The sequence below is a fragment of the Capronia epimyces genome (genome assembly GCF_000585565.1).
Source record: "Capronia epimyces CBS 606.96 chromosome Unknown aczIQ-supercont1.10, whole genome shotgun sequence".
Taxonomy (NCBI): Eukaryota; Fungi; Ascomycota; class Eurotiomycetes; order Chaetothyriales; family Herpotrichiellaceae; genus Capronia; species Capronia epimyces.
The window spans coordinates 837,481-860,547 of record NW_006912913.1 but is presented as its reverse complement, the minus strand read 5'-3'; the positions used below and the strand labels follow the sequence as shown (position 1 = coordinate 860,547).

Sequence of the window (23,067 nt, the reverse complement as noted above, 5' to 3'; positions counted from 1 at the left end):
CATAATGACACGAGAGAACAAGCCCATAACATCCTCGAAGTTCTGACTCTTCCTCTCGAGTGCGCTCACGACCTCTTGCTGTTAGTCCGCCCCAGAGAAAATGGCGGATCAAAGCCCCCAAGACGAGCGGTTCCATACGATATCGCGGTTTTCGACCTCTTCGTCGCTCAGGAGGTCTTCCGCAGTTGACACCAGTATGCAGATCGTTCCCATGCCACGCTGGTCGACAGCTGTGGGCTGCGCAAGATTTGCTCTGGCAACTCTCTTCCTCGTCTTCACCTCAGCAGCTACCGCCATTTGGGGAAGCTATCCAGCTTTTGGCATTGCCCTTTTCACTGTACGTCTGCACTGGGTACTCGAGAGCAACTGGAGAGCTAAAAGTTGCTAGTCATTGGCCAGCTTGATCATTTTTGCCTATTATTTCGTCGCTCTATCCTGTAAACCAGCCCTGTACAACCGTTGGGTTGTACTTAGTCTCGAGATCTTCGGGGTAGTCTTCTGGCTGGTCAGTTTCGCCCTCTTGGCCGACTGGACCAGCTTCCACAATCGCCTCTGGTTTGGTCATGGCGGTAGCTACGGCTTCTGGCACGCCTCATTTAGTCCTTCAGACATCGGCCTTCGGACAAGGGATATTGTCAAGAGGAGCACCAACAAATACCATGCTGGAGTTGCCTTGGCTGGAACGGCTGCAGTCCTGGGCGGGGCTGAGTTGTAAGCTCACTGTCCTGTAACATCTTGCGGCAAGCATCTTGCTAACCATTCCGTGTGGCAGTGTCCTCTACTTGGTGACACTGATTGTCTTCGGAATATCGTTGCACCATCAGCGTATGGAATACAAGGATCCTGTCGCTCCCCCTGGGCCTGCTGCGGCTCCCTCCGATACATCAGAGACAGGCAAGGCAGACGGGATAATAGAGACGAAGCCTGAAGCAGGATCAGCAACGGTCTGAATGTTCTTGAGTGAGCGCTATATAGATACCAAAGCAATCTGGGCCCGGTCTCTGATGTCCACTCTCGTCACATGTCACCATACATTCAGCTGACTGCAAGTTCCGTCTGCCATTTCCATCTGGTACTCCGTGCATGTCCGGACACTTGTCGGAGCGGACATGTCGGAGGAGCCGGACATAGGCCGGAGAAGAGGCACGTGCCCAGGCTGCTTACACCGGCCGCCGAGTTTCCATTAGCAAAATTTCACCGACATCTCCATCTTTGCAAATCGGCCGCCAGTGCTCGCGTTCCTGCTAGAGGCGGATGTGTACGATGATTTGCTGGAGCCATGAAAACGATGAGGTGCTCGTAGTCGACTGCCCTACAAGTGCGAGCTCGGGCAGCTGGACCACATCTCACATCACGGCTGAAGTCACTACACTTTTTTGGGTCGGCATGTCCTCGTTGAACTCGTCTTCTTCTTACTCATCTCATACGCGTTTCTTCGATGTTGCCTTCTAGCCCTTGTTCGGTTCCTTTTTCTAGTTGATATATAGGTGCGGTCCGTCCAGCCTCAGCATGCAGTGTGAATAAAATAGCAGCTACGCTCGCTTCCATTTCCTTCACTTTTCTCACGTCCGGCCCGATCCAGCCGAAGCCTTCCCTGCCTCATCAAGCCATGAGAGTTGGTGGTTTTGTAGGGGTGTCAAATCCCCCGCACGACACTGACACACAAGAATCGAGGACGTCCTCAGATGATACTGCCGCCCAAGAATACGGTCCCCCCGAGAAGAGACAGAGACGTACCGATCCATATGATGAGGAGTCTTTGGATGATCGAATCGAGCGGCTGGGAAGGGAGCGTCCCTCCTGCTTCAAGACGATATGGTCGGAGATTGCCTTCGTCTTTAGCATCGTCATGTCGCAGATCTTGACCGAGTACTTTGTCTCTGGTTTCAACGTCATATTACCCAAGCTCATCATCGAGCTTAAGATCCCCCAGTCGTCGAGTGTCTGGCCGGCCACCGCTTTTTCTTTGGTCATTGCAAGCACTCTGTTGGTTTTTGGCAGATTAGGAGACATGTTTGGTGGGTATCCAGTCTACCTCGCCGGTCTGGCATGGCTGGCGGTTTGGAGTCTCGTCTGCGGGTTCAGCACCAACGCGCTCATGATGGACTTCTGCCGGGCGCTCCAGGGGTTTGGAGCGGCGGCCTATTTACCAACGGGCGTGATGCTGATGGGAACCGTCTATCGCCCGGGCCCTCGCAAGAATCTGGTCTTTGCCCTTTACGGTACATTTGCCGTGGTCGGGTTTTTCTTCGGCATCTTCTGTGGTGGCATTGTTGGCCAGTTCCTCAATTGGGGATGGTACTTCTGGATTGGTGCCATCCTCACGGTGGTCAGTCTGGCGACCTCGGCCTTGTCTATCCCCAACGATCGAAAAGAACGGCAGCACAATGGGATTGTCATGGACTGGCTGGGCGCTGCCACCATCGTCTCGGGATTAGTTCTCGTCGTCTTTGCCATCACCGAATCAGCCCACGCCGAATTGCGGTGGCGGACGCCCTACATCGCCACACTCTTCTGCGTCGGATGCGTTCTTCTGTTGGTTGCGGTGTACGTGGAGGGATGGGTCGCCAAAATGCCGCTGCTGCCGAGTGACATCTTCACGGTACCATGCATGACTCAACTGATCGTTGCTACGCTTTTGCTGTACGGGAACGCAGGTATCTTCCTTCTGTATGGGACGCAGTACTTCCAAAACATCATGGGTGCCAGCCCGATCCAGGTTGTTGCCTGGTATACCCCCATGGTGGTAGGCGGGCTCGTCCTGAGTACCGTGGAGGGATTTATCCTCCACCTGGTCTCCGGCCGGCTGCTGCTGATCATCTCGGGTCTAGGAGCAGTAGGGTCTCAGCTGCTACTCGCCCTGGTACCCAAGGGGGGTAACTACTGGGCGTGGATTCTTCCTGCCACGTTCCTCGCCACTGTGGGCATCGACATTTCCATCAACTTGATCGCCGTCTTCATTACTACGCAGCTACCCAAGGCCCGGCAAGGATTAGCAGGAGGCCTCCTCAATTCCATCCTCCAGCTCGGCTTTGCTTTGGTGCTTGGTGTCTGCGACATCATCCAGTCGTACACCGTGGAAGAGGACGGACTACGACAGAGCTACAAGAACACATTCTGGATGGGAGTGGCTCTCGGTGGCGCCAGTCTGGTTCTGGTGACAATCTGGGGCAGAGTCCCAAAGGCGAAGAGCGATCTCACTGCGGACGAGAAGTTGGAGCTGCAACGAGAAGTTACAAACATGTCGTCAGCCTCGGTACCGATGCCATGAAACGAATGTTGGAAGGGGCGAACTGGGTCAACAGAACAGTCTTCTTTGAGCACGGCGTTGTGGGAAGGCTGATCTGATACTTGGAAAAAAGGGAACATGTTATAGATAATGTCAATGCACATAGAGGAGAGCGTGTTGGCTGGTTCTTTGATGTATGAAATGGCCAAATTCACGATCCTAACCGGTGCTATATGCTGTAGTATTCCCACTACCACTACATTGTTCATGGAGTCTGCCGGAAGGGGTTGGTGAGATCCTGGCCGGCCCAAAAGGGCCTAGCGCCGTATGTTAATTGCGGTTCCAGGTTCCAGTCATCGGCCACTCATCACTCACCACTCACCACTCACCACTCACCTGCAGCCCTTGTGCTCCAGATTGACATCTGCCATCTGACATCTTCTATCACTTCTCCTCTCGACTTCACAGCAAGGAAGCCTCTGCCTGCATCAACGCAGATCAGTGAGCAAATGGAACTAGCATACTCACTCAATGATAAGACTCACCAGCACTCATCACTTTGTGCGGTTTGATCCTTGTTTGGGCACCCCATCAGAACACTCAAGCCCACGTCGTCTTGGGCAACGGCATTCAATTCGGGCTTCCTCAGAATGAAGCATTGTTGCACTGCCTCGTTTGCCGCAATGGGCCGATTCGAGACCGCCAGTGACAGTGACAATGACAAAGGATGGCAAAGACAAAGGATACAGGCAGGCTAGTCGAAATACCTTGACCAAGATCCTGACGGCCGGCATCTCGCTGGTCCGCCTTCGAAAGGATCGAGCATCAGCATCGTCAATGTCGCATCCTGGACCACAATCTGCGTCGAAGCAGACTTCACTCACTACCCATCGACCCGATCCTGAAAGCCATCTACCTCTACCTCAAGCGTCGAAGATGATGGATGATTCTGATCAACAACGACATGCACTTCGACAAGCCATTGAAGGTGGCTCATTCTGGACGATACCTGACCTGGAACTTCTCCGCATGATACGGCGCGAATTTCCCAAGGAGCTAGAGCGCCTTCGGAATGCCACATTCTTGCGGGACCCGAATGCGCCGCGTCCCAAAGGCCTGTCCATCTCAGAATCGCTGTATGGTCAAGATTACGCCGAGGTCAACCGAACACTTGTCGGTGTCCTAGCTCTCCGCTGGCTGTGGAATAACCAGTATGAAACTTTCGTGGGAAGCCAAAGTCCAGCACCGGTGGTTCTGAAGCATGAATCATTTGACTGGCTCAGGAGTCTCTTCAGTGGCAAACTCAGAAGTCCCGAGGACATTTATACCCTGATCACGTCGATGGTCATCAACGATCTCGGCAAAGACCCCGATCTCGCGACCGACTACGCCAGATTGAAAGGGATTGACATCTCCAAAGTCAATCATGATATGATCCTCTATCATGCCGCCGGGGCCGGACTGGTCCCTGCGCTAAACCGCCTGACGAAACAGAACCGTGATGTTCTGCTCGCGGGCATGAAACTGGGCTCTGACTTCAATTTTGGACAACTTGCCCAGGCGGAAAATGCCCCCGCCTCGTTGGCGGGGCTGCTTCAGATGCACGGTCACGACTGGGCCTTCGAGATGAGATTTATGGAGCAGGTGCTCGATCTGGCGGGAGCAGCTGGACATGAGGACTGGACGTACGCGAAGAAGATGATTGAGCCGATTTTCCAGTCGTATCGGAACGTGTACGACGTTGCTCACGCCATAATTGGCGGGAAAACAGGACTCCGGGCAGGATATGATATCATTCTCATGCGGAAGCTGGAACTGCTGCACAAGACGGGATATCCGCGCCAATTCGACATCCGAGTCCCAGCGGACAGGGCCACACTACGGCTGTTTTGTTTGGGCAACACGATCCATGAGCAGAATGCGGACATGTACTTTGTCGCCTTTACACAATCCGTATCGGAGGAGATCCGGCACACGTTGATCCACGGGCTCAATGTCGACGGATCGGTCGACGAGCCGGCTGTTCAGCCGACATATATGCCGGCGATGCTGACCAAGGCCGTAGGTAATACGTCGAACGGCACGCACGAGGAAAAAACCCAAGCCATCGTTGCCCTGTTACGCTACTTGGCTCGGTGCCTGGTTGTCGATCGCACGTCTCTAGAGAAGCTGCCCCGGGGTGTGACTGTCATTGAGAGAGACGTGAGGAAAATCTCCCCAGTCTTGGACAGCAAGACGTTCAAGGAGAACCCCGATGTTCTGGACGGAGAAGACATTCCTGAAGACCAGGTTGCCAACCTTGCCCCGGAGTATGGGTTCAGGTTAGAGGTGCAGTAAAGCCTAAGAGCGCGAGAGCGTGAGAGCGTGAGAGCATGAGAGCGTGAGAGCGTGTTGGATAGTTTTGAGGCGCGGTAAAGGGAGTCAAATTTCCAAGTTTGTTATACCTTATCTATTGAAAATGGTCACCACACGTACACCACTTGACGTAGGTGGTCAACCGAATTGCCTGGGTAAACATAACGGTCCAATCCATCCCTTTCCACCTGGTTGAATGGCACCGGCTGTAGAAGACACCGACACTGACACTCGGCGAAGACGGTTACCAAGGTTAGCAGTAGTAGTAGCAGCAGCAGTACCACTACTAGCGACGTCCCCTACCTACCTACCTACATATCCGTACCTCATGTCTTCTCTGTATTCTGTACTCTGTAAGCTGTTAATCTACCGGGCAGGTACTCCGTGTTTGGTGCGTGTATCCATACTCCGTACTCCGTACTTGTACTCGAGCTTACCTAATACCTTATCTTATCGCACGAACCTCGGCTGCCAAGGATCAAGACCAGCCCTAACCTGAAGTCGGCCTAGTGTCTCACCTGGTGACTTCAGACTACATAGTTGCCGTAAATTTGCCGGCCACCAAGTCATCTCCGAAATCCGAAATCCGGACTCGGGATCACCAGGATGGCATGGGATGCTTATGTCAACTTTCACGTGTGCGCCCTTCAGCCTTGCCCGCTTTTTCCTCTTATCGCGTTTTACTGTCTTTTTTTTCTCATGTGCTCACTCACACCGACGCCAGCACTGACAGACCCACCAGAGATGGACCAGAGAGCTATTGGCATGCTCGCCGATTCTTGAAGGGCCGCCATGGCTGTGCCGGCATAAAGGATGCCGAGGCAGTTCTGTCTTTCATGTCTGTCGCTACATGTATCCTATCCCATGTCCTCCGTAGGTACTCTGTATTTAATTTGCCACGAATTAATTGCTCGAGGAGTTGTTGTTTCCCTCCCCCTTCACCTTTCCTCATCTTGCTCGAGAAGTTGTTTCCCTTCCCCTTCCTTCGTCTTGCTCGATATCTCTGTGTCTCTGGGTCCGTGCAAAGAAGGGCGTGATTTACGGTATAAATCTGAAGCTGCGCTGCGTCTCCGTCTCGACATTGACTGGTCCGACCTCGACCTCGACCTTTCAGTCTTGTCGCTCTGTCCGCCTCTCAGAGTACTCGCTCGTCTTCTGGCAGAATACGGATACTGTGATCACCATCACCATCACCCTACCCATTATCATCTCTGGTTCCTCCATCTCGTGCTTCTGAAACCAGTCTTCGACAGCCTCCCACCATGCCGAGCCACTCTCAGCCGTCAGCCACAAATATCCCCCCGACGCCGTCGAGCCCTCAACTGGCCGAGGTCAGCGCGGCGATAGTCAAGCTCCTCAAACAACCAGGCTATGATGACGGCAGCGCCGGACCCGTGCTGGTTCGGCTGGCGTGGCACAGTGCCGGCACCTACGACGTGACGACCAACACCGGAGGGTCGAACGGCGCGGGGATGCGGTACGAGAAAGAAGGCGGCGACCCTGCGAACGCGGGGCTACAACACGCGCGGGCCTTTCTCGAACCCATCAAGCGCCAGTTCCCGTGGATCACGTACGCCGACCTATGGACGCTCGCGGCCGTGGTTGCCATCAAGGAAATGGACGGGCCGGAAATCGCATGGCGCGGCGGCCGCACCGACTTCACAGACGAGAGCCGCTGTCCTCCGCGCGGCCGACTCCCCGACGGCACGAAAGGCGCCGACCATCTGCGCTGGATCTTCTACCGCATGGGCTTCAACGACCAGGAGATCGTGGCGCTGTCGGGCGCCCACAACCTGGGCCGATGCCACGGTGACCGGTCGGGCTTCGAGGGCAAATGGGTCAACAACCCGACGCGTTTCAGTAACATGTACTTCAAGCTGCTGCGCATCCACGACTGGAAGAAGAAGAAGCTGGCCAACGGGCTCGAGCAGTTTGTCTATGTCGACAAGGACCTCGAAGCTGATTCCGATGTCGACGGAGAAGAGCCCGAAGAGCTCATGATGTTGCCCACCGACATTGCTTTGCTGCACGACCCGGCATTCCGCGTCTGGGTCGACAAGTACGCCCAGGACAAGGACCTGTTCTTCCGCGACTTTGCCAACGTCTTTGCCAAGCTGCTCGAGCTGGGCATCCGCCGCGACGAAGTCGGTAGAGTCGTCAACCAGGACAACCTGGACGGCGGATATAAGAGCGCGCCCAAGAAACCCGACCATGCCACCCATCCCGCCGACCAGAACAAAGGCCAGATCGGCCATGAGGCCGGGCCGTTGCGGGAAGCCAACATCAAGTCGAAGCTGTGATTGTGACCGACTCGAGTCTAAGCTGTGACTGTGACCGACCTCAAGTCCAAGCTGTAACTGTGACTGTGACCGATAATCAACAAGCATGGGAGGTAACGATAACCGACAAGCATGAGAGGTAACCGATAACCGACAAGCATGGGAGGGGGAGGGAGAGGGAGGCTACGGCGCCCCTGGCGACGGATTGGATCAGGATCAACCGAGCTCGTGGACTCGTGCCGGATCAGTCGCATTCCACAGACCGCGCAGGATTGTTGACCACCTACGCAAGAGCACCATCCATGTGTATTTACACGGCTTGGCTCGATTCAATCCAGTCCGATCCGATCCGATGCTATGCCACGCCATGCCATGCCATGCCATGTGAAGTGAAGTGAAGTGAAGTGAAGTCAAGCCAGAAAAGATGCGATGGATTACTAGTTGTTCCAAAATCGGAACCAACGGCCGAAACACGAATGCGACCGCGAACGAGAATGCGACCGCGACCGCGCCAGACCGAGCAAGAACTGGTTGGCATTGGCCGCGCACCACGTGCCGCTGGCTATCCCGCAGTGATTGAGCATCTCTCGCTGGCCGGGCTGCCGGCTCTGCTCTTAGGAAACTTTCATATTCTCGTCCACGTTTGGCCGGCTGGCTCTGCTTCAAGGAGTCTTTCACGTTCACGTTGACGTTCACGTTCACCTTTGGCCGACCACACCCTTGCATTTCGACATTACGTTACGTTACGTTTCTCCATACATTGTCAGCGTTCTATTCTCGGTTGAAGCACAATATGTGGTGTGGGAAGGGGGAAATCAAGCTTTGAAGGCGCACCTCAACTCAACTCAGCTGGGTGCTTGCTACTTGCTGGTTGCTTCGTGCTGTGCTGCGCTGCGCTGCGCTGTGTTGTGCTGTGCTGTGTTGTGTTGTGTTGTGTGTGCTGTGCTGTGTGTGCTGTGTTGTGTTGTGTTGTGCCGTTCACCGGGTAGAGGCGCAGGCCTGGAAGAATTATGTATCCTCCCTAGACTTCTGGCCCCCGGGAACACTGTAGACATCAGTTGGATAGATAGAAATATAGACAATAGACATAGACATGGACATAGACACCGTGAGAGAGTGAATGAGTGACAGGATATCATATCTGAACTGAGCGGCAATAGGAAGAGGTCCAGAGACTTGACATGACTTAGTGACTTGATTTTAAATTCTAGATATAACCTAACCTGTGACGGGCCTCGAGTTTAGACATCTAACATTGCTGCCAGCGCTGACTCAATGGCCCTATTCCGCCGAGGATATGCATTCTATATCATCAGCCACCAACAATTAACACAGTCCTGAAAACCTCGACACCCTTGCACACTCCCATGCACTGTTCACGTTTCTACCAATGCCGAAGTGTGACCAAGACTCGTTTGTTTTCGCCCTTGTCATCCTCCACCCCCCCATCAAAACTCAACCCCATCTTGACCAGCATGTCCCATACAAACTTTCTTTTGAGACCCTCGCGCACCGCGATTCTCTCCAGAGCCTCCGACCCCGTAAAGTACTTGACGAAAATAGGCCAGTACCGTTGCAGCTCGGCTGTCTCAGTCTCGGTGGCCCCGACCAACGTCGAGCCGATGTAGTCGAGCCAGTGTGACTCTTCGGGCGAGGCGCGTTGGGGCGACAAGACCAGACTCGCAGCTTTGGGATTGTGTTTGGGTTGCTGCGTCCCGCGCGTGCTCGTCTGGTCAGTCGAGATGGACTGTCGGCCGTCGCTCGACGGGCGGCTTACCATGCTAGGTCGCTGCCTGAATGAGGAGACCAAGCTACTTGCCACTGTGGTGGGAGTGCCGCTGCCGAAACTTCGAGACATGTCACGATCGGAGCCATTGAGGTCGGCCGGTGGTTTGGCGCGGTTGGATTCTTCCTTATCTCTTTCCCGCACGGCTTTCTTCACTTCTGGATCGACGCGGACGAATGCAAATGTCCGAAGCTGCGTCACCCAGCCGTCGCGCATGAGCCAGGCAAGGACACGGTAGTATTCTTCCTTGTGATCGCTGCTGGGAATGAGTGTGCCGTAAGGTACAGGTGTCCCACTTAAGGAGTCGAGCATCTTGGGTAAGGACGGCATCATAGGAAATGTCGCCTCGTATGTCTTACACGCCGAGACAAGTTTGTTCATGTCTGCGTTCGGAGACACAATGTAGGTATCTCGTTGATGCAACGGAGGAATCGCTATTGCCCGCCGCCAGTAGACGAGATGGCGGGCCAGATGCTGGATGTCGCCTAATGTCATTTGCGAAGCGACCGAGATCTTATAAAAGGACTTGGTTGGTTTGGCTTTCGCGATGAAACTCGTCAACGGTAGGGCGAGTCGACCTCCGGCAGTTTGGATGTCCTTGAGAATCCTTTGTGGATTCGATTTGAACAAGAGAGTAAAATTCTTGGATAGCTGCAAAGCTCCGCCCGTTGACGTCGCATCCAGATCGGATGCCGTCGAAGCAGGATCTGTGGCGGTGGTAAGCCACAAGCCTGGCTCCAGCGGAGGCTCGCTGAGAGAAGGCAGGTATGAGGTTGAAGTAATAGGAGGGATCTGAAAAGACACGGATAGTTTGGAACTGAGTGTGATGGCAGCTATCTTGGACGCCGAGATGTTATCAAATACTTTGGCAGTAGCTGCTGCCAGAGACGACCTTCGGAGCATTTCTGTATACATCGCTTTGGTAGGCGACTGCTGTTGGTAGTGTGTAGATTTGATCGAGTGCAACAAGTCTGATTGCTCCCAGACATAATCGTGATGCGACTGCTCCCATTTGAGGACTTTGGAGAATTTCTTTGCAACATGATCATACATGTCTTTGACACGCAGTGTGTGCTCCAATGGTGGAGGGTCCATCACAAACACAGCGTGGAACATGGTCAGTTGGCTCTTGGAGGGCTCGGCCCCGCGGCGAGTCTTCTTGTCGGGGACCAGCCTGTCTGTAAGAGCATTGTCGCTCTCTGCCTCTTCATCCTTGTCATTGTCACTTGCAGTTGCGTCGGAGGACTGCTGTAAGCCTTCATCTTCTGCGGCCCTGGACTTTGTCGATCTGGTCTTGCGCCATGACCCGTCTTCACGGGCGTAGACAGGTCGGCCCAGGAACGTTAGGTTGTTGATTCCAAGCTCGAACCTGCGTTTGTGCCAGGCCCGGCCAGGCGCTAGTAGGCTGACCAGGCCATCTTCTCCAAGACCAAGGAGCGGTTCCCACTGTGGTTTCCAATCTACATCATCCTGTGCAGCACTCTTGACCAGATGGTCATCGTCCTCCTCATCGGAGCGTTGTGACCGATTGTCGGTGTTTGCTGCTCCTGCATCCTGTACACGTGTCGTGAACAGTTCGAAGTCTTCCTCCGAAGAAGACTCCCCAGAGTCACTGCTGGAGCTCTCTTCCTCATCGTCGTCCCTGGACCTCAACGCAGGCGAAGCACGATCTGGGGACAACGGGTCCGGAGGATAGTGGAAGACAAGCTGAGCGCCTGATCCAGTCCGAGTTTGTGCAACAAGGAGAATCGCGAGGAGAGAGGGGTTGAGAGAGGTTGCAGCGGTAGCCATAAGACCTTGTGTCGTTCAACCAATATCTGGGCATGCTCCGGCACGCTAATTGTCACGACCCTTTGACCATCCCGTTTATCCGTTCAGGATCAGAATCGCAAAGGCAGCAAGTCGTCCCTCACTGTTGAACAATCCGTGGTTGAACTAGCCCCGGCCTCAGAGTAACATGTAGATCCAGCCATGCTCCATGCGGACGAGTGGGCACCAACTCATGGAAGGATGGAGGCTTCGGTGAACATCATGGGACGGGCAGTCTGAGGTGTCTTCGGGTTTCGTTGTGCTTAGCCAATGGAGGAAAGACTCGGGCCAATTCGTATCGAGGTAGGAAGCAGGCGGCGCAGGCGGTATTGGCCAGAGCTGGGAGGAGGAGGATGAGGAGGAGCAGCAGCAGGCAGCACAGCAGTTACTGGTTACGGCCCCCGGGTGACTGGTGACTCTACGGTAGTAGCGCTGGCAGGTGAGGATAGTCAACAGTCACGGTAACGACCAGCCCAGTATACTTGTCGTGATTTACCAGTGAAGTCGAGGTGGAGAGGGGCATCTTTATTTGGCTGCGGCGCGGTCGGCAGTCCCCAAAATGCCGCGCTAGGAAATCGAAATTCATTCCATAGCTTGACGAAAAAGACTTCCACTCTACCCACAAACCAAACTGCTCCCTCTCACAAACCTCTCTTCCCCATTATCCTGTTTATTGCTCCCTCCCTCGTCCGTTTCCTTGTTGTTGTTGTCGCGCGGCTTCGTCAGCCCGTACGTTTCTGGACGCTGCATCCACGGGGCTCGTCGCTTTGACCTCCACTCACAAAAGTTTCGGACCCTTCACCTCACCCTCATCGCACGATCTAACCCACGACCGTCAACCTCCCCGGTCGTTCACCTTAGGCCGTTGATCGTCCTTTTCGATTGTGTCACTGCCTCAAGACCGTTTGCGCCATAAGTTGTTGTCGCGAATTCCTCGCCGAGTCTGACTGTGTGGTGCATCAATCGGAGGAGAAAGTCTGCATTGCCTTACTAAAGGTCGACTTTCAGCATAGGCAATTTCAGTTGACAGACAACAAGGAAGCACCGTGTCTTGAAAGCTTATCCGCCCTCTCCGGAGCAGCTCTCGAGAGAATTGGTGGCGAAACTAGTCAAACGAGACGGTTGTTGAATCTGCAACGCACAAAGTCATCTGCCGTTTGCCGCCGGTCTCATACCCAGGGCTGTGGTGACTTGAGCATAAAGCCATATTCAAGAAAGAGTTGTCGCGTCACATATTATAGTGAGCTTCTACGAATCAAGACAATCCTGTTCACAGACCTTGCCATTGTTCTCACCGATCAGACACTGGCTCAACCTGTGAGGAAGAACGTCGATAACGCACAAGAGAAGTGTTCAAAGGGATACCAATTCTGTCAAGGTCAACTCTCAGGCTGTACTGGTCCTTTTAGTTTGTGACCAGCTTGTTGCTGGTGTGGGGATCAGTATTGTGGAAGTGGAATAGGAGGTGCAGATTTTCCTCGCGCTTCCGAGACAATGTCGACCACTTCGGGTGCAGGTGTCGCGGCGCCAGTTTTCTCATATGCCCAGGCTGCGAAAGGGCTCACGCCGTCAACATCGGCGCAGCAGACCCCGCGCAATGAAAGCCCTGCAGCATCCGACAAGGGTGGCAAAGATCAGTCTGTGACCGAGTCCAGCAGCTCTACATCAGCGATCAAATCTACCACCTTGAGAACAGAGTCCGATGACCAACCCAGTCTAAATTCTAGTGGCCCTAAGCCTTCTACTCCAGAGGTTACAGAAAAGGAGAATATCCCACCAACGCAGCAGAGTTTGGCCACATCTCATGACGATAAATCATCAATCGCTCAGACAAACTCAGCGACCCTCAATCCCGGTGAGGATTCCCAGAGAGATGAGGCCAGACCCTCATTGCAGAATGGACGTTCACATTCGGAGCAATCTTTGGAGTCCTCTTCACGTGACAAGGGTGCACAGAGTACTGTTGACAAGAAGTCCAAAGATGTGGACGATGACTGGGAAAACGTCTCAGTGCCTTCAATGAGTGCAGAGAAACCACTGAAGGCCGCACCGCCCCCTGTAGTCAATATTTGGCAGCAACGCAAGGAGGCCCAAGAGGCAAAGCTGAGAGAGCTCACTGAGCAGCAGCGCGCCGCGGTTCCTGCTATACCTCAAATACCCAAGTCTACGGGTGGGAGCGAGGATTCCAACCGCAAATCCATCGGCAAGGACACCAACAGCGGTGACAAAGAAGGAAAGAGTTTCGATACCACACGAGTCAACAACCGAAAGGATGCTCCCTCAGGCCGTTTTTCTCGTCTAGAGAAAGCTGATGCAGGGATTCCATCCCCAGTAGGAGATGCCCAGTCATGGCCAACCCCTGAGATTACGACCGTGGAAGAACGACGCAAGTCATCTGTTCATGAAAAGGTTGAAAAGCCAGACGCCAAAGAGCAACCGCAGAAATCGCACGGAAAACAGTGGGTCCCGATGCGTTTCGTTCCGACGGCTAAATTTGAAACCCAGCTTCCACCATCTGCCGCCCGTCGAGGTGGTAGAGGAGGCGCACGAGGGCGGGACAACAATGGCCGTGGAGGGCACACTGGCAGTCCTGGTGAAAAGCCAGATTTACCTGGGTCCATGGGCCCGCCTCCTCTACCGAGACCTTCGGGTGAACAAGACAGAGGCCGTCGATCTGAGGGCGCTCGTGGTGCACGTGGAGCATCCGTTCCGACCAACGGCACCCGGCCTGCGAGCCGCGATGAGTCCACACCCAGTTTCCGCAAACCTTCTGTGCCCGCCAGTAGGGACCCAGCAGGTGCCGATATTCCCGGCAATGCTGCTACTTCAATTCCACCAAACGGCGAAGACCAGGTGCCAAGAACAGATGAAAGTTCACGATCCTCTTCAAGGCACACTGGACGTGCTGGAGGCCAAATCGTGAATGGGGAAGGGCATCTCCCATCCGAGCAAGTTTCAGGTGGCTGGGGCCATTCTAGTGAGCCATCCGTTCGCCATTCATTGAATTTTGACCGATTCAAAGGCCCTGGCGCATCCGCTCCACGAGGAAACGGCGATTTTGCCCGTGATCGCGGAGCTGGCAGAGGTCGAGATTGGTCGAGAGACAAACCTGATTCAGCTCGTGAAAAGGTCGAGTCCTGGAGAGACCGAGAGCACTCTGGTGATCACAGCAACCGACGTGATGCTCGCCCTGACCGCGGACGTGGAGGTTTTCGAGGCAGAGGCACCCATTCCTACTCTCCAGCATTCGGATCTTCGCACGCCTACACGTCTCCCCTGCCCCAGAATGGATTTGAGCCAGCCAAGTCAAATTCTCACGGCGAAAGTCGTGCAAGGCAGGCCTCGCAACCGTACCAGCCGAGCCAACAAGCCGGCAGCGCCAGCGGAAACCCCCGATCTCAGTCTATCCCAGTGGGTATGATGTTCCCGGGTTATTACAATCCTGCGCAAGGTGTGGCTCAAGGTCTCCCACCTTTGCAGACTGATATGCAAGTCTATGGTTACCCATCTCCTGTGCAGATGCAGCCTGGTATCATGAGTGCTATGGCGTACAACGACCCCTTGAATTCATATGCGTTGCTGTCGATGGTCATGACTCAAGTGTAAGCTTACCTCCCACAACTTCGAACACATGTAACTGACACGATTCTTCCAGCGAATATTACTTTTCGATCGACAACCTTTGCAAAGATCTGTTTCTGAGAAAGAACATGGATGGTCAAGGCTATGTGCCGCTGAGTGTCATCGCGAACTTTAAGCGGATCAAGACCCTGACGGAAGACAACATGACGATAGACACACTCCGTTATGTGTGCCAACAGGTCAAGAGCGTGGAATTTCTTCCAGGAACTGACGGAAATGATCGACTACGGCGACGAGATAACTGGCGAGACTTTGTGCTTCCTGTCGAGGAGCGGTTTGAGTCAGCCCGCAATGATGGTCCCCTGGCTGTTCCCGAACAGTACGCTCAACAGCCACCACCCGAGCAAGGTGCCCCTTTCGACCCGTCTTTTGGCTTCGGCCAAGTGCGCAGTCCTCCACTGAACGTGGCTCCCGTCAACAACACCTTCCACACCGGCTCTCCCGTCTCCTTTGTCCCAGGGGCCGCAGTCGATGGACATGTGTCGGGCGGACCGTTTGTTCCCGCCTTTGAGGGCGTCCCCAATGAGGAGAAACATAATCCTTCTGCGCCGGCATATCCTCACGAGCTGAATGTGACATCGCCGTCAAATCCTGCTCTGGCATCGTTCACTCCCCTCACCAACGGCCATAATCGTCAGGGTTCTCGTGCCGACATTGAAGACGACCTGTTCCCCGACGAGCATATTCCAAACATCAATATCCGCATGCAGCCACGCTTCTTTGCCGGTCAAGAGATGACTGCATCGTTCACTCACATTGCCGAGGCACCTCCTCACGACTCACCTGGCGGGCCTAAGGAAGATGCTAACGGTCTCATTGAGCCGGAGCAATCACGTCTCCCAGGTCTGCGGGGAGGAGCAGGCAGCCCACAGCAGTGAGTTTTGCACCGATGTCCGTGGTCGCCACGCCATTAACGAATCAAGCAGACTTGCGCAATCCACCAGCTTGTCATTTGGATTTCCGAACGCCACTACGACTGGTGATGGAAACAGTATTATTTATTTTGCAAAAGACGGTCAGGAGACCCAGCTGCCACCGCCGCTGCTCGGACAATATGATCAAACGTATCAGTCATTGCACGACGTTGCATTTCAACAACGCCAGCTCGGTGTTGAGGGGGCCTTAGAGCCGCTTTATTCTTTCTGGAGTGATTTCCTGATGGATAAGTTTAATGTTGGCATGTATCAGGAGTTCAAATCCACTGCGGTCAATGACGTTCAACAAGGAAACGGCGGTGGCATGGCGCATCTTGTCCGTTTCTATGGAAAGCTCCTAGGGGGGCCCGTTCCAGTCAGCGAACGCCTTGCTTCTGACATGGTCGCGCTTTTGCGAGAAGACAAGAGCAAAGATCGTGCCATTTTCCATGCTCTACGAACGGCTTGGCGCAATGGGGCGACCAACCTGAAGACCATCAAGAGGTTGCGCGACGTCCTCACCGCTGAGGAGAAAGCCGATCTCGACAAGAGTGGCTAAGAGGGAAACACCTCTAACACTTATCTTCTCGACACTGCAGGTTCTAAGGTGTCATTATATCACCGACATGTCCTGGTTCATCTTCGCCATCCTGGAAGATGTGCACATTCAGACCAGTTATGTTGATGTTCTTCCAGCATCTCTCAACGGGGGTTCGAGCAGATCTTGACTGAGCGGCAAGATCGGAATGATGTTGGTCTCTTTCTACGCCCGGGATGATCAATGTGCTTCAGCATATGGCGGTCCCAGGTCATCACTTCGATTCGAATTCAACTGTACTTCAAGTTCGTCAGTCATACATCGAATTTTCTCATTCGGCAGGAGTTGGGGCTTTGCTGGGGACCTGTGCATGTCAGATTATTTCTTTTTTCCTTTTCCAATGTTTCGGACAGCATGGGCGGCGCGATGGCACGAGATATCAGTGCCGACAATCCAAAAGTCATGGCCTTGCAAACCACCGAATGAAGGCGCACCTGGCTGGGCCAAACACACGACGACCGATCATGATTCAAATACCTTCATACCCAGTTGCTTTGTTTCTTTCGAGTCATCACTAGCTTGTCATTCCTCACTCGTTCCATTTCTCCTTTGGGTTCTTGCATAGACCCTTTTCACAATATGTCGGGCCATGGGTGCAGCGGGTTGGGGAAGGCAAGGACTCGGCTTTGACGGAGGGCAAGGTAGCGATAGACCGGGGGAGGCCTCACCCGCCAGGCCACGCAACCAAGAAACGACAGCAACGGGCAATTGCTATGCGATATCCGGGTCCCAGCGGTAGCACACAGCACACAGCACACAGCGCGGGCGTCAAGTGTGCCCGGCGAAGCAGCAACCACTGCCACTGGCCATTGCCACTGTTGCGAGTCTGTTGTCACAACGTGTGGCACCGGTTTCCTTATTTCCTGCCGGTGGACAAGCAGTGCAGTGCTCAATGGACTTATGCAATACGAGCACGGCAAGACTAAAAAAGTTTGTACACAAGTATTATGAGAACAGAGCTCCAACCCCCAGATTCGTCACAATACGTGGAGTACCAAGCCTAGTAGGTGTCTATTGTAGTTTTCAATTCTGCCTTCCGATGTGGGCAGGACTTCTGCTTCGTAGATCTTAGTTGCTCTGAGCGTTCAAGATGCAATTCGTAGACACGGGCACGGCGACTGTTCCGCCGGGCCCCAAAGACCTCCGTCGAGCCTTTTCTGGATATGATTCTCACCCCTCGACCGAGCTGCAGCGACATGCCGTCGCATCTATCCTCGCCACACGCTTTTTGTACCACGACCGTTTCGAAGTGGCTCGCCGGGTTCTTCGCCCAAGTCCTTGGGTTTCCGTTGCAGCTCGGCCAGCCTTGGGCTTTGGGGTTGACGCGGTGTAACATTTGACGGACAAGTGGTCGAGTTTGTCTTTATATCCGCTTCCATCCATTTGGTTGGGATTCAAATATTTTGCCTCCTGATCAGTTGAGATCCAGCTTCCACAGCCCATCGCCAAGGTAATGTCCGGTGCCAATGGCGACGCCCTTTTTCTTCTCCTTCATCTCCTCGGTGCCGACCTCGAGCGGCCCAATCATGCAGATCTCCTCCTTTCCTTCCGCCTCTATGGCGACAATGTCGCCCGGCCTCGCCTCCTCTTCTTTGTCCGGCAACCGGCCGCCGGCGGAGGTGAGGCCGGGAACCATGAGCGCGGCGCCGGACAGGACGAAGCGTATGGCACCGCGGTCGATACGCAGCGTCTTGAAAGCATGAGGGTACTGGTGGACGATTTTTAGGTGAGGGATGATCGGGTCATCCATGTGTTGGTAGAATAAGGGTCGGTTATCGAGCACATAGAGCGAGACGCGGTCGGGGCTGGAGCGACACCAGGTTAATGTCTCGGATCTCGCAAGTGTAGTGATTGCCAACAGACGGGCAGGGATCTCGCTCAGGGTTCCCAGAGGAGTGGGAGTCGAACTCACAGTTTCACCAAGTCCATCTGGCTTTTCTTAGGTAGGATCTCGTCAATGTACGGCTCGAGGTTGGGATATGTCTCGAGGACTTTGGCCCTGATGCCCCGCTGCACCGAGGATTTGACCTTGGACTTTGCGCCCGCAGAGAGGCTGGAACAGATTGTGAGCTTCAGTGGGTGTGCCATGGGTCTGAGTATGGTACTTACTCCTTCTTGAACATGTCGGGCTTAAGTGTATCTGTACAATTTCTTGAGACCGAAGTTCAGCGAAAGTCCAACTTACGGTAGTACATAGCAGGCGATGCCGTCTGCCAAGAGGAGACTGCGGTGGCAGCACACAAAGCAGCGCCGTTGAGTCTACGCTTTGGGACCTAGCCTGACTCGACTACATATACGCTGTCGCTGTCGTTGCAGCTACACCAATACTCCGTACTTGATATTTGAGGGAGAGCTATACCTCAGGTACGGAGTACAGATAGAATACATGTACCTAGGTCGGTAGTCGGTACCGCGTACACACGTCTCGGCTGGTACCGCCCATCATTCTCGCTCAAGGGGCCATATAATGAGGGAACCCCCTGCGCTACTTTCGCAAGCTGCCATCCGATCCTCTGTGCCTTCGAACCCTGTCGCCCTCCCTCTCCTAGCTTTCGCACCGTTCGCTTGACTGCTCTACCCGCACATTTGGACATTAAGCTGCCCGAGATTTCAGAAAATCGATAATGACCGGGACATCTCCTATCAATGTTGGGCCTGTTGGAGTCCATCCCAACCGCTCTCTCGTCTTTGCGCTCGACGCTAGGTTGTCGGCCCTCAGAGGGAATTGAAGTCGGCCGAAATGGTCCTCTGCTTTCTCGGGCGGGAGGCTGACAACGGGGATATCCAGCTGCTTCCCAATCTCGATCGCGAGATCCTTCAGCGGTACACCCTCCTCGGCCACCGCATGGAAGACAGACCCGGGCCTAGCCTTCTCCACTGCCAACCGGTAAATCTTGGCCGCGTCGTCGCGATGACCTGCGGACCAGTGGTTCTGGCCGTCGCCGATGTACACAGAGACACCCTTCTGCTGCGCCATGGCAACCAACTGTCCCGCAAAGCCCGAAAGTCCAGGGCCGTGAGTGGACGGCGGTAGGCGTACAACGCTGGCGCGCACTCCCTGCTTAGCGAAGTCGAGGCACACCGTCTCTGAGGCGCCACGCGCTGCAGCCATGGGGTTGGTCGTATCGACTTTATCGTCCTCATCCCCAAGCTTTCCGGGGGCCAGCATCATGGTACCCGATGTAATTACCAGGGCGCGGCCGCCGCCCGCGGCAGCTAGGGCGGAGCCTAGAGCAGTAATAGCGGCCCTGTCTGTGGCGCATGAGCCGATGAAGTCGGCAAAGTTGTGGACAAAGGCTAGGTGGATAACGGCATCACATTCAGAGGCTCCCTTGTTGAGGATTTCCAAGTCTTCGATGGTGCCGTACAGGGCCTCGGCGCCTTGGCTCTTCAGCTGCTCAACTCCCTTGTCGCTACGACTTAGGCCGAGGACTTTGTGTCCTGCGGAGAGCAGCTCATTGACGACGGCCGTACCGACGAAGCCGGTCGCGCCCGTGACGAAAACGCGCATCGTGGAAGCTGAGATTGTCAAGGCACAGATAGGGAGAGGGAGATGAGGTTCCGTTTGGTATCTAGCATCCTTGTTTGAGTTTTGAAGACGGTCTGGTCTTGCTCCCTCAGCAGCAGGCCTCATAGCTATTTATACGTCCTATCGCTTGCACCCTGTCTACTGCAGTCACGGACTTTACGGCAAACATTGTACGGATTTTGGTACTCACCGAGACCATCATGTCTGCTCTGTGGTAGGAACTGCCATGGATGGAGGTCATATTGACCAATCATCGGCGCCTAATCCCGAGGTGAGGCTTAGCGTGCAGACACGGGCCCGCCGGTTGAATATGTCGACCACGAACGAACAGGATGATTCAAGATCTAGAAACCCCCCAAATTGCGCAGTCTGGCCGACCTCTTCATGGCACTGCTCACGTCGACACCGAATTCATCTCCGCCAGTCAAAAACATCACCTCGGCTAGACCTGTCAGTCCCTCCACCACCTACCACTCTCCATGCAAATCAGCCATGGACTCGGGTGCGCAAAAGAAGCGCGACAGTAGGCGCAATTCACGGTTTGGCTGTCGAAACTGCAAACTAAGAAAATTGAAGGTCAGTCCTTCAATGGCGATTCTTCCTCTGGCCCCCACAGGTGGCCGCCGGGCTAAACGAAGAAACGGTATGTGTTACAGTGTGACGAGGCGAGGCCACGTTGCCTGAGATGTCAGACTTACGGGGTCTTATGCAATTTCGGCTTTAATGTGCCCGATCTCGAGCCGCTCTTTGGGAGAGGCTCAAAGCAAAGGATTGTAAGACAATCGGGATTGTCAACGCCGCGGCCTATGCCCACCATCAGCAACGCCATATGGGCCGGGAATGGACCAACAGTTTGCATGCTAGATCCAGAAGACGGAGAGCTTTTCAACCGGTTCCGGTACCGAACCCTCTACGCTCTCGGAGGCTCTACAATGGTGGATATTTGGGGAAATCATATGTTGGACGCCTGTTTTACCGTGAGTCCAATCAAGCCCCTCCCACTTCCTGCTTAGAAATACTCTCAAGATCAACTTTTTGAGCTTTACTGAACACTTATTCGATAGTGTCCATTTTTGATACATGGTACATTGGCGGTGACAGCTGTCCATGACCGCTATCTTGGCCTGACGCCAACCCGTCGTCGTTCTTTGCGGGAAACATACCACTGGGCTCAATGCACCACACTGTTTAAGAAGTGGTTAAACCAACCTATCAAGGAAGAAGACAAGGATCCTCTCTGGGCTGCGGCTGGCACTCTTGGTGTTTTGGCCTTCTCATCCATCAATGCTGTTTCTCCAGAGGAAGCATGGCCACTTGGACCACCCGACCCCTCCGATCTCGAGTGGCTACGGCTAGGAGCAGGCAAGTTAGCCCTGCGGCATCTGGTGAATCCTTTGCGGCCAGAAAGTGTGTTCCGCGTTATGACTGAGAAATTCGCACATATGCATCGGCCCGTACCCGTGAAAGGCATCGATGGCATATCAGTCGAATTGGTGCAGCTGTGCCAGCTTGACGATTCATCGACGCGAGAGAACAATCCTTACTTCACAGTTGTACATGGTCTCTCGGGCCATTTTGATGTGCCAGAGGCCGAGGCATTCCTAGGCGGAGTCATGCATCACGAGTTTGGAACCCGCCTGGAGCAGAAAGATCCAGTAGCGCTTCTGTTACTATGCCTGTGGTATACCAGGGCGCGTAAAATCAAATGGTGGATTGACCTTCGCGCTAAATACGAACTTCCAGCGATTTGCACCTACTTGCGGCGACATTTCAAGGACAACAGCACAATCCAAGGACTTCTACCTGAGCACAAGTCATAGAAAACGACCAGAAAAAAGAAAGAATCAAAAGGTCAGAAACAGCGAGCCCGCATTAGGATTTTAATATGTATAAAAGAAACCAGCTCGCCTACCAACGCGGCCTCCTAGTTATATATGTGTGTAAAAGCGGCGTGAATCTGGTGTCTGTTGAGGTGCCGCTGCATGCCGGTTTAGTATCAGTACTAGGTACTGGGTGCTAGTATTACTAGTATCCATAAGCTTGATCTAGTTGCCAAGACACTAACCTGTGTGGTACACTTATATCAGATACTATCTATTTGCACTATTACTCTAACTGTACTCCGTACCAAGTGGTACTTCTACTTCTTGACCACTGCATCATTTCAACTCATCAGCTCTGGTGGCTGTGTCTTGTACAGGCGTCACGGCTAGCTTGTGAAAGACCAGTTACCGATGGGCTGAGGGTTGGATGTCCACGGCACAACCTCTCTGGTCGTATCTCACCGTGATGCGGTCTCCAACTACCAGGCAACCTGAACGCGGTCCAGCATCCACCATCTGACGCGGTAAACACGTCGCGGTGCTGTGAATCATTACCTGCTCTACCACGTTCGAGACACGACACGTTATGCTCTGCCTCTTTCGTACAGCTTACCACTCCAGTGTTTGAGGAGAGCTCGCCGTTCTTGAGCGTCCTTCCAACGGAAGAGACTCAGTCGTCCCGTCAATGGTGTCACAAAGCGCGGCCGCCTCTTCATCTATGTCGGCCGAGCTCGTCACTCGGATCGCGGGTTGCAACTTTCTCATGGCCAACCTCTCGTTTCGCTGATGTTGAGCCAGAATGGCGAACAAGTCAATGGTGCGCCCTACAATTGTCCTTGTCAGCCATGTGTTTGACGGACATAAGATCTAACACCTGCCTCCACATTGGTAAGAGAATAACGTCCTTGTTGACTTGTTGGAGACATCGGACCTCGAAAAACTCAGCAGTTCCTTCTCCAACACCCATTTTTGCCGGTCAACGACCCCTGCTGGAATTTGGTGGCCTTCTTTGGCGTATATGTCGCATCTGATGACCACTGCCGTGGGTGACCGCGGCAGGAGAGTGATTGTGCACCACAGATCTTCACTGAGCTGTTTCATCA

The 23,067-nt window shown here is 53.9% G+C and overlaps 9 protein-coding genes across 9 annotated transcripts; 6 read left to right on the top strand and 3 right to left on the bottom strand.

The window, feature by feature from the left end:
- Positions 1-100: 100 nt before the first annotated feature.
- A1O3_09866 (uncharacterized protein) lies at positions 101-715 on the top strand (the record flags this gene model as incomplete). The annotated part of the gene is made up of 2 exons (XM_007739958.1): positions 101-337; positions 389-715. 2 exons carry the CDS (start codon positions 101-103, stop codon positions 713-715), a joined length of 564 nt encoding a protein of 187 aa, XP_007738148.1.
- Positions 716-1,609: 894 nt separating this feature from the next.
- Positions 1,610-3,271, top strand: A1O3_09865 (uncharacterized protein; the record flags this gene model as incomplete). Its single annotated transcript, XM_007739957.1, has 1 exon — positions 1,610-3,271. The coding sequence occupies one exon, from the start codon at positions 1,610-1,612 to the stop codon at positions 3,269-3,271; it is 1,662 nt and encodes a 553-aa protein (XP_007738147.1).
- Positions 3,272-3,946: 675 nt separating this feature from the next.
- On the top strand, positions 3,947-5,566 carry A1O3_09864 (uncharacterized protein; the record flags this gene model as incomplete). Its single annotated transcript, XM_007739956.1, has 1 exon — positions 3,947-5,566. One exon carries the CDS (start codon positions 3,947-3,949, stop codon positions 5,564-5,566), a length of 1,620 nt encoding a protein of 539 aa, XP_007738146.1.
- A 1,280-nt stretch (positions 5,567-6,846) lies between these two features.
- A1O3_09863 (heme-binding peroxidase) lies at positions 6,847-7,884 on the top strand (the record flags this gene model as incomplete). Its single annotated transcript, XM_007739955.1, has 1 exon — positions 6,847-7,884. One exon carries the CDS (start codon positions 6,847-6,849, stop codon positions 7,882-7,884), a length of 1,038 nt encoding a protein of 345 aa, XP_007738145.1.
- A 1,363-nt stretch (positions 7,885-9,247) lies between these two features.
- Positions 9,248-11,440, bottom strand: A1O3_09862 (uncharacterized protein; the record flags this gene model as incomplete). The annotated part of the gene is made up of 1 exon (XM_007739954.1): positions 9,248-11,440. One exon carries the CDS (start codon positions 11,438-11,440, stop codon positions 9,248-9,250), a length of 2,193 nt encoding a protein of 730 aa, XP_007738144.1.
- A 1,512-nt stretch (positions 11,441-12,952) lies between these two features.
- A1O3_09861 (uncharacterized protein) lies at positions 12,953-16,573 on the top strand (the record flags this gene model as incomplete). The annotated part of the gene is made up of 3 exons (XM_007739953.1): positions 12,953-15,060; positions 15,114-15,974; positions 16,027-16,573. 3 exons carry the CDS (start codon positions 12,953-12,955, stop codon positions 16,571-16,573), a joined length of 3,516 nt encoding a protein of 1,171 aa, XP_007738143.1.
- Positions 16,574-18,026: 1,453 nt separating this feature from the next.
- Positions 18,027-18,700, bottom strand: A1O3_09860 (PUA domain-containing protein; the record flags this gene model as incomplete). The annotated part of the gene is made up of 2 exons (XM_007739952.1): positions 18,027-18,417; positions 18,525-18,700. 2 exons carry the CDS (start codon positions 18,698-18,700, stop codon positions 18,027-18,029), a joined length of 567 nt encoding a protein of 188 aa, XP_007738142.1.
- A 505-nt stretch (positions 18,701-19,205) lies between these two features.
- A1O3_09859 (alcohol dehydrogenase) lies at positions 19,206-20,123 on the bottom strand (the record flags this gene model as incomplete). Its single annotated transcript, XM_007739951.1, has 1 exon — positions 19,206-20,123. The coding sequence occupies one exon, from the start codon at positions 20,121-20,123 to the stop codon at positions 19,206-19,208; it is 918 nt and encodes a 305-aa protein (XP_007738141.1).
- A 510-nt stretch (positions 20,124-20,633) lies between these two features.
- A1O3_09858 (uncharacterized protein) lies at positions 20,634-21,961 on the top strand (the record flags this gene model as incomplete). Its single annotated transcript, XM_007739950.1, has 3 exons — positions 20,634-20,717; positions 20,798-21,118; positions 21,206-21,961. The coding sequence occupies 3 exons, from the start codon at positions 20,634-20,636 to the stop codon at positions 21,959-21,961; spliced, it is 1,161 nt and encodes a 386-aa protein (XP_007738140.1).
- Positions 21,962-23,067: the final 1,106 nt, after the last annotated feature.